Source organism: Pygocentrus nattereri, chromosome 8, assembly GCF_015220715.1.
Source record: "Pygocentrus nattereri isolate fPygNat1 chromosome 8, fPygNat1.pri, whole genome shotgun sequence".
Lineage (NCBI taxonomy): Eukaryota > Metazoa > Chordata > Actinopteri > Characiformes > Serrasalmidae > Pygocentrus > Pygocentrus nattereri.
This window is the reverse complement of record NC_051218.1, coordinates 43622568-43638502: the sequence shown is the minus strand read 5'-3', so window position 1 is coordinate 43638502 and position 15935 is coordinate 43622568. Positions and strand designations below refer to the sequence as shown.

The 15935-nt window shown below is 42.3% G+C and overlaps 1 protein-coding gene across 3 annotated transcripts in view; it reads left to right on the top strand.

Annotated features, from left to right (window-relative positions):
• The window catches only part of mgat4b (alpha-1,3-mannosyl-glycoprotein 4-beta-N-acetylglucosaminyltransferase B), a 216097-nt gene that overhangs the window by 110505 nt on the left and 89657 nt on the right, over positions 1–15935 (top strand). For all 3 annotated transcript variants that reach the window (XM_037540557.1, XM_037540558.1, XM_037540559.1), the window contains one exon: positions 13359–13538. In XM_037540557.1, the coding sequence (XP_037396454.1) occupies positions 13359–13538 (180 nt within the window). The remainder of the gene's footprint in view (positions 1–13358; positions 13539–15935) is intronic.

Genomic DNA, 15935 nt, shown 5'->3' with positions numbered 1-15935 from the left:
GGCTTCTTCTGTTTTTGTTGTGTGGCATATTTTCAGATTGTGCAAAACTCAGAGACTCATGATTAATTTTGTTTCCAGTGAAATTGGGCATTAAGGGGCTCCCGAGGGGCGCAACAGTCTAAGCGTTGGCCCTGTCATGAGGAGATCACGAGTTCGATCCCTGGTGATGCTACAGCCGTCCGTAGCCGGGAGTCCTAGAGAGCACAATTGGCCTCGCTCTCTCTGGGTGAGTAGGATGGCCCCCCCTTCTCCCCCCATCACTCAGTGTGATGATGGTCAGCGCAGGAGTCAGTTGGCCGATGTAACGGATCTGGTGGTTGGTGCTTTCCTCCGAGCGTCTTTGGCTGTCCAATGACGTTGCATTAGTGGCAGTTTGAAAAAATACGATGGCTGGCTTCCCAGGTCTCTGAGGAAGCCTGTGCTAGCCTTCGCCCTCCTAGTGTTGATAGCATCGTGTGACTGAGGGAGTCCTAACTAGCAGGTGGAATTGGCGAGTACTAGATTGGGGAGAAAATTGGGTAAAAATCCAAAAAAGGGCATTAAGGACACGTTATTTATTTGTAGTTTTAGTTTTTTTCAGTGTTTAGTCTGACTGCATTTGACTCCTGCAGGGAGATTTTTTCCACACCTTTGAAGTTCAGTCTTAGGAGTTGTGTTTTCTGCTTCTCATGATCCAAGTAATCGTAACTAATTGAATGATGTTGAGGTCTGGACTCTGGGATGTCCATTTCTTTTTCTCAGTAATAGCTGCTTGACAGCTACACATCCTTTTAGACCCATAGTGCAGAGCACATCTTGCTTTTTTCAGATTTGAAGTCTACCCCTTTGCAGCTATAACAGCTTCAACTCTTCTGGGAAGGCTTTCCACAAGGGTTAGGAGTGTGTTTATGGGAATTTTTGCCCGTTCTTCCAGAAGCACATTTGTGAGGTCAGACACTGATTTTGGATGAGAAGGCGTGCCTCCCTTCTAATTCATCCCAAAGGGGTTCTATCAGGTTGAGGTCAGGACTTGCAGGCCAATCAAGTTCTTCCACTCCAAACTGGCTCATCCACGTCTTTATGGACCTTGATTGGGCACTGGTGCTCAGTCATGTTGGAACTGGAAGGGGCCGTCCCCAAACTGTTCCCACAAAGTTGGGAGCATGAAATTGTCCAAAATCTTTTGGTGCTGAAGCTTTAAGAGTTCCTTTCACTGGAACTAAGGGGCCGAGCCCAACTCCTGAAAAACAGCCCCACACCATGATCCCCCCTCCACCAAACTTTACACTCGGCACAATGCAGTCAGACAAGCACCGTCTCCTGGCAACCGCCAAACCCAGACACATCCATCGGATCGCCAGACTAGAAACGTGATTGGTCACCTCAGAAAACAGGTCTCCACTGCTCTAGAGTCCAGTGGCGGCGCTTTACACCACTGCATTCAACGCTTTGCATTGCGCTTGGTGATGTAAGGCTTGGATGCAGCTGCTCAGCCATGGAAACCCATTCCATGAAGCTCTCTACGCTGTTCTTGAGCCACATGAAGTTTGGAGGTCTGTAGTGATTAACTCTGCAGAAAGTTGGTGACCTCTGCGCACTATGCCCCTCAGCATCCGCTGACCCCGCTCTGTCATTTTACGTGGTCGACCACTTCGTGGCTGAGTTGCTGTCGTTCCCAATCACTTCCACTTTGTTATAATCCCACTGACAGTCGACTGTGGAATATTTAGTAGTGAGGAAATTTCACGACTGGACTTGCTGCACAGGTGGCGTCCGATCACGGTACCACGCTGGAATTCTCTGAGCTCCTGAGAGCGACCCATTCTTTCACTAATGTCTGTAGAAGCAGTCTGCAGGCCTAGGAGCTCGGCTTTATACACCTGTGGCCATGGCAATGATTGGAACACCTGAATTCAGTGATTAGGATGGGTGACTGAATACTTCTAAATATGTTTATTGTTATCTTAAAATAATGAGTTACTTATTACGTATTATGTTGTCTCAGGATAGCAATCCAGAGAATTACAGCAACAACTCATGGCCTGTCTGGACTTCCATACTTGGCTAAGCAAATGCACACTTAAAAATGTGGTTCTTCTGAGGTTCTTTATAAAGAAAATAGTTCTATATAGAACCATGAACATTCAAAGAACCCTTTACATGATCAAATGGTTCTTTGCATAATGAAAGTGTTCTTCAGCTTGATGGAGAATGTGCTGTAGGTGGTTCCATGTAGAACTATTTAAAAAGAGTTCTGTACAGCACCAAAAAGGGTTCTTTTATTTATTCATACAAAGCGTTCTTGGAGTGAATTCTACATAGAACCATTTTCTCTGCTGTAGAACCATCGACTTAAGAGTTTCTCTTTGGAATAAGGGGGAAAATTGTGTAGCTGAGACGTTTCTCTGAGCTGGTTCTCTGAGTGCCTGGCTCGAGGGCCCAGCGGTGGTGGCAGTGACCATCAGCAGGGATCAAATCAGACTTTGATGTCTGAGACACAGCCAGCATTTATGAGTGCCAACCTTCCAGCTCCACACTGTTAGCAGTTAGTGATTAGCTGTCTGTAAATATCTGCTGGTGTGGATGTTTTAGGACCCCGTCTCCTGGGCTTTTTTAGGGCTCGCTGCATGTGGCCTCTCCAGAGACTCGGGCACAGCACAGCAATTACCCAGCAGACTGAAGGACATGGCGTTATCCTGTCGTTTTGTTTCCATTAATTGTACAAAAGCTTTCAGAATGCTGCTATGAAAGACTGTATTAGGGGCAGTTATGCAAATCTGAGCACTTGGATGCAAATGTGGATTCTTTAGAAAGAAGCAGGTGTTACGTCCTGTGTGGATGTTTCCTTTTTCTCTCTCTCTCTGTCTGAGTAATCTCAGGTGCGTTCTTTGGTGTTGGAGCAATATAGATATTTTTTTTTTTCCCTTCTTATTCGGCCTCGCACGGTTCCGCTCCCCTGGCTGCCCGCCAGTCGACAGACCAGTTGTTGTTGGTGATTTGCTGGCCTGCGGGTACATGTGGGCAAGTGAAGACGCTTTTGTTTGTTTTTTTTTGTTTTTTTTAGAAAGGAGCCGTTGGGGTGGCCTGCCCTTTTTCTTTGACCTGTTGGACTTTGTTTATTGGTAGTGTAGTGAGGGTAGTGTTTATGTAATTCCCTTTCTTTTGTTAGTTCTGTTAGTCAGTTAGTTAGTTAGTTAGTATCTTTATTAGGTTATTATTTATTTATTAGGTTGTTATTTTGGGTCTTGGGCCTCCCTGAAGCTTTGTTTCCTTTATTTGTTTTGGTGTCCTTGCTTCAGTTGAATGCTGAAAATAATTTCAGTGACTGGATGAAAGTGCAAACCATTGAATAAATTGTCAGATCCGTATTCGATGTGTTTATTATTATAATTTATCAATTCGAATTTTTTTGGTTCTGGTATGGCGTCCTCTGCACATTGTGTGCAATTACACATTTCCACCAGAGAGGTCTCCAAATCTTCAAACATTGCATAGTGTAACTTTAAGGAGCAGTACAGTGTGTTAATAACCTGAAATGAGACTGAAATGAGTTTTAAGGTGCATTACACTCACTTTCCAAGGTGAAAAGATATATATATGTACTTTTTCATAACTCAGTCAGTAAAAAAATTGCTTGATACAATTATGTTCCCTAAGGTACTGAAGACATACCCTTAATGGTATCGCCCCAATGACAGCATTCATCCACTGAAAGGTACAATTTAGTGGCTGTTTCTCAGAGAGTGTACTATATATGGATCATAAGCTTCTATAACACTTATAAGGGCTTCATACAGAAATAAGAGCGCTGACATATTACATGTCATTCTTATCTGTAAATCTGCATTTCCTGAAGCGGTTAACTTTGTTTTCAGTCATTTTGTGGTGTTTTGGTGGAAGATTGGACTCAAATTATATTAGCAATGCTTTAGCCGGTATGATAATTAAAGCAGATAAAGAGTTTGAGATCATTTGATGTTAAAAAGTTAATTAAGTGTGAGAGACAGTGAAATCCGTGGAGAAGATAATGAGCTTTCATTTATCTTTGGAAGCAGAATTTTTGATCATTCAAGGGGATTTTTTCCTTAATAACGAATGTCAAAGCAGAATTTTCCGTTCTTTTGCTCCATGAAGAGGACAGAGGGGTGTGTGTGTGTGTGTGTGTGTGTGTGTGTGGAAAGTGAAGAAGAAAATTGTTTATTACTTCTGTATGTCACATCCAAAATTTGATTGACAGAGCAAAGGAGAGTGAGAGAGTGAGCTGCAGAGCTGCTGTTAGTGTGGATCTCCCCTCAGGGTGTTATGAGTCAGAAACGCCTGTGTGTTTGAGTGTTTGTGAGTGTGTGATAAAGGCCGTCCCGCATGCCGGCCAACTGATTTGTCATCCTCGCCGTCACAAGACTTCAGAAGACATGTGAGAGAAACATTCCCCAAGCAAACGGTCAGGGGTCAACTTGCTGAAGCATGACTAGGATTAGTTTCAGTTTTGTCCCTGACGGCCAGAAGCCTCCACAGAAACTTCTTTTTTGACGTTTTCCACAATGCTAGCTCGGCTCCCGTTTGTGTACATAGCGATGACGGCGGATATCAAAGCCTTCGAAAGTTTGAGGACAATACGTTTTTTTAAAATTCCCCTGAGCCGTTTTCTTTGTCGGTTTTTAATAACTCAACGTGTCAGGCTTGAGAAATATGTTACACGTTTCATTGCCGTCATATCACAGCCTTAATTTTTAGCTCCTTTTTTCCATTCATTTGAAGACGGAAGCTCTTTTGCACTGTCTGAACATTTCATGACGAATGCACGAGGGTCATTCTGCAGAAACGTCCACCTTTTTCATTTATCCATACTGGTGTTACCCGATCCTCATTGGTGTTGCACATAACCAGAGACGTTTTTAATGAAAGATGTCCTTTACTAAATGGCTGGGGAGCATCAAACCACATGTTGTCGGTCATAGAATATCTACTGAAATATGTCATTTAATCCATTTATATTTAGTTTTTTCAAGTCAAGTCAAAGAGGCTTTTACTGTCATTCCCTCTGTGTACAAGTACACGGTGGAGTGAAATTACGTTCCTCCAAGAGCAACAAGGAGCAAAAAGTACGAAGTGCGAACGTGTTCAAACAAAAAATTAAGCTAGAAACAATAAATACGATAAATTAAACAGACATTAGACACAGTAAACCGACAGGACAGTGCAGCACCGACACAGCACTCATTCTGGACATGAGGTCATTCACTTCTTCTTCTTTCGGCTGCTCCCTTTAGGGGTCGCCACAGCGGATCATCTGCCTCCATCTTGCCCTATCCACTGCCTCCTCTACTTTCACACCAACCATCTCCATGTCCACCTTCACTACATCCATAAACCTTCTCTGAGGTCTACCTCTTCTCCTTCTACCCGGCAGCTCCATCTCCAACATTCTTTGACCAATATATCCACTATTCCTCCTCAACACATGTCCAAACCATCTCAACCTGGCCTCTCTGGTTTTATCTCCAAACTGCTCCACCTTCACCGTCCCTCTGATCTGCTCATTTCTAATCTTGTCCATCCTGGTCACTCCCAAAGAAAATCTCAGCATCTTCATCTCCGCCACCTCCAGCTCAGCCTTCTGTCTTTTAGACAGAGCCACAGTCTCCAAACCAAACATCATAGCAGGACCACTACTGTCTTATAAACCTTCCCTTTCACACATGAGGTCATTCACAATTACCTCAAAATAAAGTCGGTCACACCAGTGACTTCAACTAAAAGCTTCATATGAAATCAGGAGCTAAATGAGAAAATCTCTGATCACTGAAAGACACAGTGGACTCACCGTGTGCTTTTCTTCATAGATCCTCATTTTTATTTCAAAATAAGAGTTTTTTTGTTACACAATAATAAGCCTGCTCTATACATATATGATAGAACCAGTCATTTTCTGTCATTCCTTTTAGTCCATTCTTCATGAAATTTGCGCACAGTGTGAAGAACAAGTTATTTTCAAATTAGAGCAAAAGCTGAAAAAGAATATATATAGTGGTGTTATTTAATAACCGTTTACAATACAATTGTTGATTTTCCGACAAAAATAAATACATAAAATGTTACTCAGCAAATGAATAGAAATTGTGCATTAAACCCGCAGAAACGTGCCATATTTAAGTTTGTTCCCTTAGAAAATCAACAATCCATTACTATATAATTTGACCTGTGGTGGTCCAACTTTTGCTTGCGACTGTATATGCAGCAATATTAATACATTTCGCATAATCTCACTCTGAGCAGATGACTTCTGAAACATGGTGTCGAGTAATTATGATAAGCAGCTGTTTGGTGTAAAGCTCATAGAGCAGTAAGTGTGTTTTCCAGCTGTTCTACACCCAGCAGCAACACCTTCAACAGAGGATTTAGTCACTTCATTGAAAAGAAACAGAGGAAAAATGTGAAAATTTCAAAGGAGATGAATTGTACTCGAACTTTTGACAGGAAGTGTCATTTCCGGGTGGGGTCTATAGAAGCGCGACGTGTTGAGCAGGTGTGGAATCATAATGCGCTCAATAGAGGGATTAAAGTGCAGAGTCAGGACTGTAAAGATCTGACTACATGCTCGTTATTTTCTCATGCTCTCTCTCTCCCTCTCTCTCTCTCTCTCTCTCTCTCTCCCTCCCTCTCTCCCTCCTTTATTAGCTCCTCATAGTGTGTGTGCAGTGTCGGGCGACAGCACAGTGAGGCAGGATGTCATGCCTGTCTTAACTCTTCACTTTTAATAAGCCCCCAGCCAAGCACAGCCTTGCTGACAGGGAGAAGAGGGGCTGCTTCCCTGAAACACACATACACACATTTGTACTCCTGTCTTAGTGGGGACCCTCCATGTCGCTAAGTTACATCGAGACTTCCCACTGATCGCAGAAAACTCGAGCTGAAGTAAACAAACATTACTCAGTGCTGCCCTCTATAGGAGTTAGGGTACCAGTCAGGTGGTACAGTCAGAGAACTTGTGTAGAGGAGAATTAAGTCTCTGTAATGTCTTCCGGGTTTCTCAAATGCTAGGGGGCGCTCTCGAGCGAGTCCAAAATGAAAGGGTTAACATGGAGCATTTGAGCAAAATCATAGTTTATAAACGCTTAAACATTTTTAATGTAAAAGAATAGACTCATTTCCTGAACACAGAGCAGCATCAAACATTAACACCGCTGTTATATTTTAAAGAGCTTTTAAACTCGAATTAAAGGAGTTTAAGTCAGCGCCTCATGTACGTTCGTGACCTCTGTGAACACACACAGCCAATGAGTTGCTCCATTGGCCAACCAATCAGGATTCAGTAGCAGTAATGTTAGCGTCCTGCTGCCCAAAACCCGTTTGCTGTAGAAAAAAAGGAAACACACAGGTGAGTTTTCTTTTTTTTTTTTTTTAGTGAAGTCCATCCCTCTGCCTTCTAAAAGTAAAGTAAAGGAAAGTTCTGGGCAAGTGATTAGAAACTATTTTAACTTTTCATTTTTAGCCACTGAGCTCCATTCACTCCCATTCATTGAGGACTCACTGAGGACCCCTCTGCTGTTTTAGCTGCCCTGTTTTTGATATAACAAGGGAAATAGGAAGTGGCCAGGCTCCTCATAAACCGGCTCTGTAACTGTTTCCTTTGCTTTTGTAAGTGTGTCAACAAAAAGCTTTTCTGCTTTCTTTTATGTGCATGCATTTTCCTCAACCCAAAGATGGGAATGAACCCGGGTCACTTTATTTTTCTTTCAACGTAAACATGAAAGCTAGCAAGTTTGTATTAATGTGTTAATGAAGACCTCAATTCTCTGTCCAAAATCTGGACATACTGCAGTTCCCACCTTTACCAGCCATGTCAAAGCAATCACCAAAACAGCCATATGATGAGGTTTTGGTGAGCCAGAAAGACCCAGAGTAGCTGGTCCAGGCTTTTATCTCCAGCAGGGTGGACTACTGTAATGGTCTCTTAACTGGACTTCCCAAAAAACAGCTGCAGCTCGTTCAGAGTGCTGCTGCCGGAGTTTTAAACAGGACCAAGAGACCAGAGCACATTATTACAGTTCTACAGTCTTTACTTCCACTCGCTTACAGAATAGACCGTAAAGTGCTGCTACTAGTCTGGACGTTACTGAAACGTCTGGGCCCAGAATACATCTCTAGTAGCTAATAGAGCCCAGAGTCCAAACCAAACATGCTGAATTTAGCTGTTATGTTTAATACAACTGGAACAAGCTACCAGAAGATCTTATATGTGGTCCAGATATATCGATATTTAAATACAGGTTTAATATATTTCTCATCTCATGTGCCCATGATTCAACACTTTAGTCCTTTGTTTTGATTCCTTTTTATGATTTTATTCTACTTTTTGCTTTGTACTTTCTTTTAAGGTTTATATCTTTCATGGTTTTTCACTCTTAAGCACTTTGTCTTTTCTTTAGATGTTCCTTTTGCTTTTTTGTGTAAAGCACATTCAGTTGCTGTTGTGTGTGACGGTACTACATTAATAAACTTGCCTAGTCTTGCCTTGCCTGGAACCGTACGACCAAGCAGCGAACAATTCAGGGGTCTTCATCCAAGTGTAACCTCAGGATCCATTTCTTGTAGCTCTTACCTCCTTTAAAAAATGCAGATCTCTCCACAGTCTTGTTATTTTTGGTTTCCATCAAACATTTGGTCCCCACAATGAGATAAATATATGGGCACATACCAGAGACAGTCGCAAGTCAATTCATGCATTTTACATAAATACTTAAACGGCATCAAACCACACACTGTCAATCATAAAATGTCCACAAAAATATGGAATTTAATCCATTTGTGTTCAGTTTTTTCACAATTACCTCAGAAGTCGGTCACACCAGTGACGTCCGCTAAAAGCTTCATGTGAGGTCATGAGCTGAATGAGAACATCTCTGATCACTGAGAGACACAGTGGACTCACCATGAGCTTTTCTTCATAGATCCTCAGAAAACAGGTAAAAGGATGTCAAGTGATGTCATCAGCGTGATTATTATTATAAAATAAGAGTTTTTGTTACGCACCAGTGACACGACTCCTGGGGAATTTTCGTTATATATTTTATAACATTTATTTGGCTTTTGTTTTCTTTGTCATTTCATGGTCATGTAGAGATTATTGTAGTATTGTATCTCAAAATATTCACACATGACTGAGGACAAGCTCTTCTGTGGTGCCTGGATTTCTATATGATTGATTTAAAAAGCAGTATTGCTAAATTGAGGCTACAGTCATCACAAAAATATAAATAAATTGTAATCCTAACATGTTTTTCAAGTGTAATAAATCTGTAAATGCCAGGGACACAAAAATGGACGTTGCCATAGAATGACTCTTGTGCTGGTGACCAGCCATGCTGGCTTATGCTGGTTTTTCTAGCAGGGGTTTTGGGTGCAACTTGAGTCGGAGGCACTTTACATTACAGATTACACTGGGGATTTGGACCCTGATGGCATCAGAGGGAGTGAGAGAGACTGTATGTGTGTGTGTGTGTGTGTGTGTGTCTCTCTCTTGTCTCATACTGAGAGGACTGTGTGTGCTGGAATTGGGATGTTATCCCAGGACAAAAAAAGAGGAAGGCCCGATTGCTTGGGATTAGCTTCTAAAACACAAATCCCTCCCGTTTCCCCTCCTTTTTACCACACGGCTTTAAGACCGCTGTGCGCCGCATAGAAGCCGGAAGGACAGAGAAGCTGATAGCGAATGACAGAAAAAACAAACAAAACCAGCCACCTTTGGGAAAACATCTATAAGCGTCCACGTCACACTTCCTTACCAGAGCCTGACCGACACATCGCTTGGCCGATAAAATCAGCCAGTATTCAGGTTAGGATTTATGGTATTGGGTGTAAATACTGTGGCTGAAAAATGGCTTGTGCACATTTTAATGCGCAATGTATTTATTTGCTGAATTTTATGAAACAAAAATATATAAGACATAAAATGTGGCCATTTTACATTTCATGGTTTATTTATTTATTTATTTATTTATTTATTTATTAGCATCACCAGGGATGTATCTCCTCTTGCTGAGGCCAATGCTTAGCCATGGAAACCGCTCGGGAGCCCCGCTTTATTTCTTTCTAATATGCAAAACACAAAGCAAATAAATAGAAACGGTACATTTAAATAAATAAAGCTTATTTTCAATAGAAAAATCAATAAAACGTGATTGGACTGGGTTTTTCATACAACTGTGCATTTATACTATGAAGCACGTTGTGAGTTTAATGCTTTGCATTTGTTTTAGACATTTGACAGTAATTCACAGTCATAAGTGTCAACTAACGATAACATCTTGACCGGCTTACAGTTCTTTCATAGGTTGACTCCAAGTTCTCTGTAGCTTGTCAGACCTCACGATAGTTGCTGTTAGGAAGGCACAGTGATATCAGAATCATATCGTAATGGAAAAATGATTGCCATTGGACAGATGTTTAGATTTGCCTGATATTTCAGAAGAGTAATCGAAGACGTAGTTATTATTTATTATATTGTAGAAGTAGTGAGCGTTTAGACGATGCCAGGTGCTGAAATATCTGTTGAATTTACTGCAGCAAATGTTCTATTTCTCTGTTAAGCTTTTCAGGTAGATTCCGACCAAAATTCTACATTTTCTACATCAGTGTTGCCAGATGTGTATATCAGAAATATCAGATATTAGCATCGGCCCACGATTCCCACCCCTGTGCGTCCCTAGTTGCCACGAAAGAATGCAGAACATGGTTTGGTCAGTTTATTGATCTCCGATATCTTGGTATCATGAGCAGAAGTCCATTAACAAGAGAAAAGGGTCCCTCACCGCGTTACAGCGTTAATGACCACGTTCTGCTGGGCTGTGAATAAACCGTGCAGGTCTGATCTCTCGGTCACATCACATGGAGTGAATCCACACACTCACTCACTCACTGGCCACTTTATTAGAAACTTTTGTATCTGCTGTAAAGGGGGTAGTTTCTGACAAAAGTGTATATAAAGTTCAGTGGAGCTCGTAAAGGAACCAGTGAATCGGACGTACAAGGTCAGTGTTTCTAATAAAGTGGACAGTGACAGGTTATAGTCCTTGAAAACGCTGAATGCTGCCTGTATGGTAGTTGTTCTGTATTCTTTTACAGTACGTTTGCTGTAATGCTCGTGCTGTTGCCAGAACACTGTGATGAATAACGCCTAAGCAGATTCATTCATTAGGCTCTGATGCTCAGCTTTGACATTGCCAAACCCTCTTCCTGGACGGTGGCCAGTCAGCATCACAAATCTAGTCAGTTCATCCAAACAGATGCTTTGAATATGTGCTATAAAAGGGCTTAGTGACACTAGTTACATTTGTCAGAATCGCCATATTTATGCTGTGTGTTTAGTGTTTAGGTGTTAAACGCATTGCAGTATCAGTCTAAAGCAGGGGTCTCAAACTCAGATTACCTGGGGGCCAGCAGCCAAGTGGACTGCTTCAAAAGGGGCCGGTTGAAAATTGCAGGGAAATAAATGTATCCTGTTTGTTCAAGTATGAATTTTAACCAATTTTTGTTTATTTTCTTTCACCTAAAGGAAACTAATATTTGGGAAAGAAGCTTTTATTTTCCCCAATTATCTGTCATCTGTCACCACAAGCCACAACTACTAATGTCTTTGCTTTTAATCATCATGAAAAAAAAAATCATAAGACCTAAGCCGATTTTATATAACATGTGTTGGGTCACCAGCCACAGTGTCTGGTGTGTAAAGCTAATCTTCCTGCCGCAAAAAAAGAAATAAATAAAAAATTGTGCAACACAAATATGAAGGGGAATTCCACCAATTTGTCAGAATTTGCGCATAACTAAACGGTTGAGATTATAACAAATCATTCATTGGTCGATGTGAAATTGTTCATTGTAGAGACATTTCCAGCAGTGGTGGTTGGAACCAGACATCTGAATGGTCTAATGCCTCTACAGGACATTGTTAAGGACAGTTTTGTGATCAAATTTTGGCCTGAAACGTATTTTTATCTATTTATTTTATGCAGTTCAGAGCAAAGAGATGCTGTGTGTTTCAGATTTACCTCCATCAACATTACAAATAAAAACTCATCTACATGTAGGCTCAGCGGTGCTTTTGAACAGTAAATGAAATGGCTATATTTGTGTTGTAGTCATCACGACGTCCGGTTCCCATCAGCACCACTGTAAAGAAATTTGAGTAGGATTCAATGAACCGTTTCAAGTCTAAATGACTTTGTTTGCATCTCAACCACTAAACTGTGCAGACCTTTTTGAAAATATGGTGGAATTTCCTTCTAAGAATAAATTGAATGGATCTGTTTTGCCCGGCCGGGTCGTAGTTTGACACCTCTGGTCTGAAGTGATTAAGCTACATAGTAATGCAGTGTTAGGAGTGACTGTTGAATTGATTATAATAATATTACTGTATACTGTTCTCAAATGTAAAAACAAAAAGATTGACATTGTGTTCACTCTGTCTGTTTTGTTGCTGTGCAGATATTTAGGTGTATATTTAGACTGTATGTCCAAGGCCTGGTATTGCTGACTCAGGTGCAGAGGTGCTGTTGCACCTGCGTAATCTCCATAGAGAAGTAATGCTCATAGAATGGGATTGTCTGAAACAGCCACACAGGAGCCTAAGGTCACCACGCCTGATGCTAAGCATTGGCTAGAGGGGTATAAAGCCCCCAAAACCATCAGATGACAGATGAGAAGGTGTCTACAAACTTTAGGACTTGTAGTGTACGTGTTCTTCCAGTCATGTCGGAATGTCGGAATTAAATTGATATTAACAGTTGAAGTTTACTGTAGTTGCATGGAGCATAGACCTGGCCCTCTTTCGGCTTTCCGTATTCTGACGGCTGTTTGAGTGTGTGAGGCACGTCCACAGCGGAGTGTGACTCAAGCTCAACGATTGATATCGACCGGTCTGAAGGGGAGGCACATGGACTGGCCTGTTAAGGAGGGCAGTGGGTGGAGAAGCAGCAGGAATGGGAGGCGCAAGAGATGGATGCATGCAGGGCTCACTCTCTGTCTTTCCATCTGCCTCTTCTGGATGAAAACAGCCTCTCTAAATGTAAACGAGTGCAGCCTCAGTCCTTTAAAGGGCAAAGAGAGAGAGAGAAGCTCAAAATATCTTGTGTTCTTCCCACCGCTCAGTCTAATCACCGGGTCTTTGTGAAGGCCCCGTTCAGAAGCTCTGTTTGAATAATTTAGCTTTATTTATTGGTGCATAATGTTAAGGACCTGGGCTTAAATAATTGAGCAGTGTTACCATGAATTATGAAACCTGATATAAAAAAATCCCTTGAAGCTTCAGGGCTTCTGTGCAGGTGTACTGGAATCCTATTAAAATTCAAACTTCTTTCTCTTTCGCTCTCCGTGTCTAGGTAATGTGGTTGATATATACCAGAGGGAGTTCTTGGCTCTGCGAGATCGGCTCCACTCGGCTGAGCAGGAGAACCTGAAGCGCTCGAAGGAGCTCAACCTGGTGCTGGACGAGATCAAGCGAGCCATCGCAGAGAAACAAGCGCTGCGGGACATCAACCGCACCTGGAGCAGCCTGTCTGGTGAGAGAGAGCGACAAGCACAGCATTCAAGTCAGTTATAATGGACAGATTGTCGAACGAAACTGTACATGAATCATTCGCATAAGTCTGCCTGATGGGTCCACCATATAGGTGTGCAGTTACAGACTGTGGGCCAGGGGTCGGCAACATGCGGCTCTTTTACTGCCCTGTTGCGGCTCCACAGCAGAATCAGATTCGTAGGTAATAATAAAATAATCCTCCTCTACAGTAAAATAAAGCTCTGCTGATCCTCCAACACAGTTTAACAGTAAATGGTCTTAAACGCTGGAGTTAATGTAGAACTGCTGATTCACCCTTTAACCCTGAAGATCAGCGCAGACGGCTGGTCACCATAGCAACACAGACAACAGTCTCACCCAGCTAGTAGCTAACGAAAAGGCAAAGAGAGAGATTTAAGACGTAGTTCGTAATGATGTTTACCATCATATGTCCTAATCAGTGCACCTTCCAGTGTTCAGTCTTACCCGAGACTGTGAGTGTGATACAGTTGGTTACTGCGCCCTCTGATTGGCCACAGCTCAGTTCATATGCAGGTTTGTCCAAAATAAGGGAGCAGAGAGACGATGTGCATCGGTGGTCAGTTATATGTGTATATATAGCCGTTTCTCGCCTAATTATAGCACATTATAACACATCAAATAAAAAATCTAATGAAAAAAGGCAAATCATTTTGTATGGCATCATCGTTCTTGTCACATACAGTATATGCTGCTTACAATTTCAACAGCCCACTTTAAGACAAGCTTCCCACGTCCCACGTCCCACGTAATGACTCATTTGTTTTATCAATGCTTCATCTATACTTTCTCCCGATGCAACAGCATCGCTTGCGGCAGAGAAACACTGGGTGCGTCCCGGACCTCCCATTAGAGAAAAATGACAACCAAGTGTCTCTCTTCTGGGGTGTCCCTTTACTCTTATGGGAGGTCCAGGACCCCACCTGGCCCCTCCTTAATTCAAACCCTGAGTATTTCTACATTCAGGTTTGCAAAATGGTAGGTACTAGCTTCATCTGTTTTCTGCACACTGCATACATCAGTGGGACATTCCGTCTCTTCTGCTGTCGACAGCAATCCGTTTCCCATGAAAACGGAAGTGATGCAATAAGGCAAAGCGGTCACGTTACAAAAAGAACCAATCACATAGCTTTATTTAACATAAACACCCTTCGCTGGTGAGATGTCTGTAGATGATTCAGACCAATCAGAGGCCAAAACACACGTGCATTACAACACCGCCGCACCCAAAGCCGGGGTTACGCTACGCGACTTCCACCCCGATCAGTCTGGTTGAGTCTGAGCTGGTCGGCTCTAGTCTGCAGATTTTTGGGTTAGTCCACGGTTGGAGAGAGAGTCGAGTCGTGAGTGAGGGGAGCAGACTCCGATTTTTGGCTTCTCGATCAGACTCTGTTTCAGACTCCTGAGAGCAATCTAGTGTAAACTGATCCACGACTCGATCTGAACAGACTCCTGTAACGGCCAGTAAAAACTGAGAGCGCGAAAGAAAATACAGCAAGTAAAAGTCTCTCACGTGAGGAACGAAGCTGTTGAATGAGCTGGGTTTACGGAACAATCAAGTACATTTAAAACTCAAAAAATTCCACACTGATCACATTTTTAAATCCATGATCCACTTGAACAAGTTTATCTACTGCCTCTTTACTACTTCAGCACAAACGACAGAGAAAACAGCAGCAGCTGCTTCGTGTTTGTTTGTTTGTGTTCTGCTAATATGTAAAGTGATACTTATTTAATCCCACAACCCGGAAAATTCCACCTCCGCATTTAACACATACGTGAAGTGAAACACCACATACACACTAGTGAATGCACGCACACTAGGGGGCAGTGAGCACACTTGCCCAGAGCGGTGGGCAGCCTTCCGGTAACCTCAAGCCCACGACTGCCCCAAATATAGATGGTTCCTAGCAGAGGATGGATACGAGAGTTCTTGCGAGTTCACTGAGGTCCGTTCGGTTCAGCAGCAGCTGAAAAGTCGAATAGTGTGTGATAACTAATCCTTTAGTGTGGATTCCGAATATTTCAGTCGCCAAAAAATAGTCTGATAGTATGAGACGCCCAGTCTTTTATAATCTGTTCAGGCTTTAAAAGTCGTGTAGTGAACCCAAGGCTGAAGTGTCAAGGGTAACACTGGGTTCAGTGTGTAAGCCTCAATTTTTGGGCAAAATTTGTAAATGATAAACACATTTTACAACATTGGACGATTTTATGTCTTGTCTAAATCATTCAGAGCTACGCTGGAGGGTGATCAACTCAAGCTGTGCGTCAGCAGTGAACACCAGCAAGGTGGAGCTACAAGGCAGGAGTTTGTGTTAAAGTGTCCACGAGGTTCACAGCCAGTCAAGATAGCATAGAT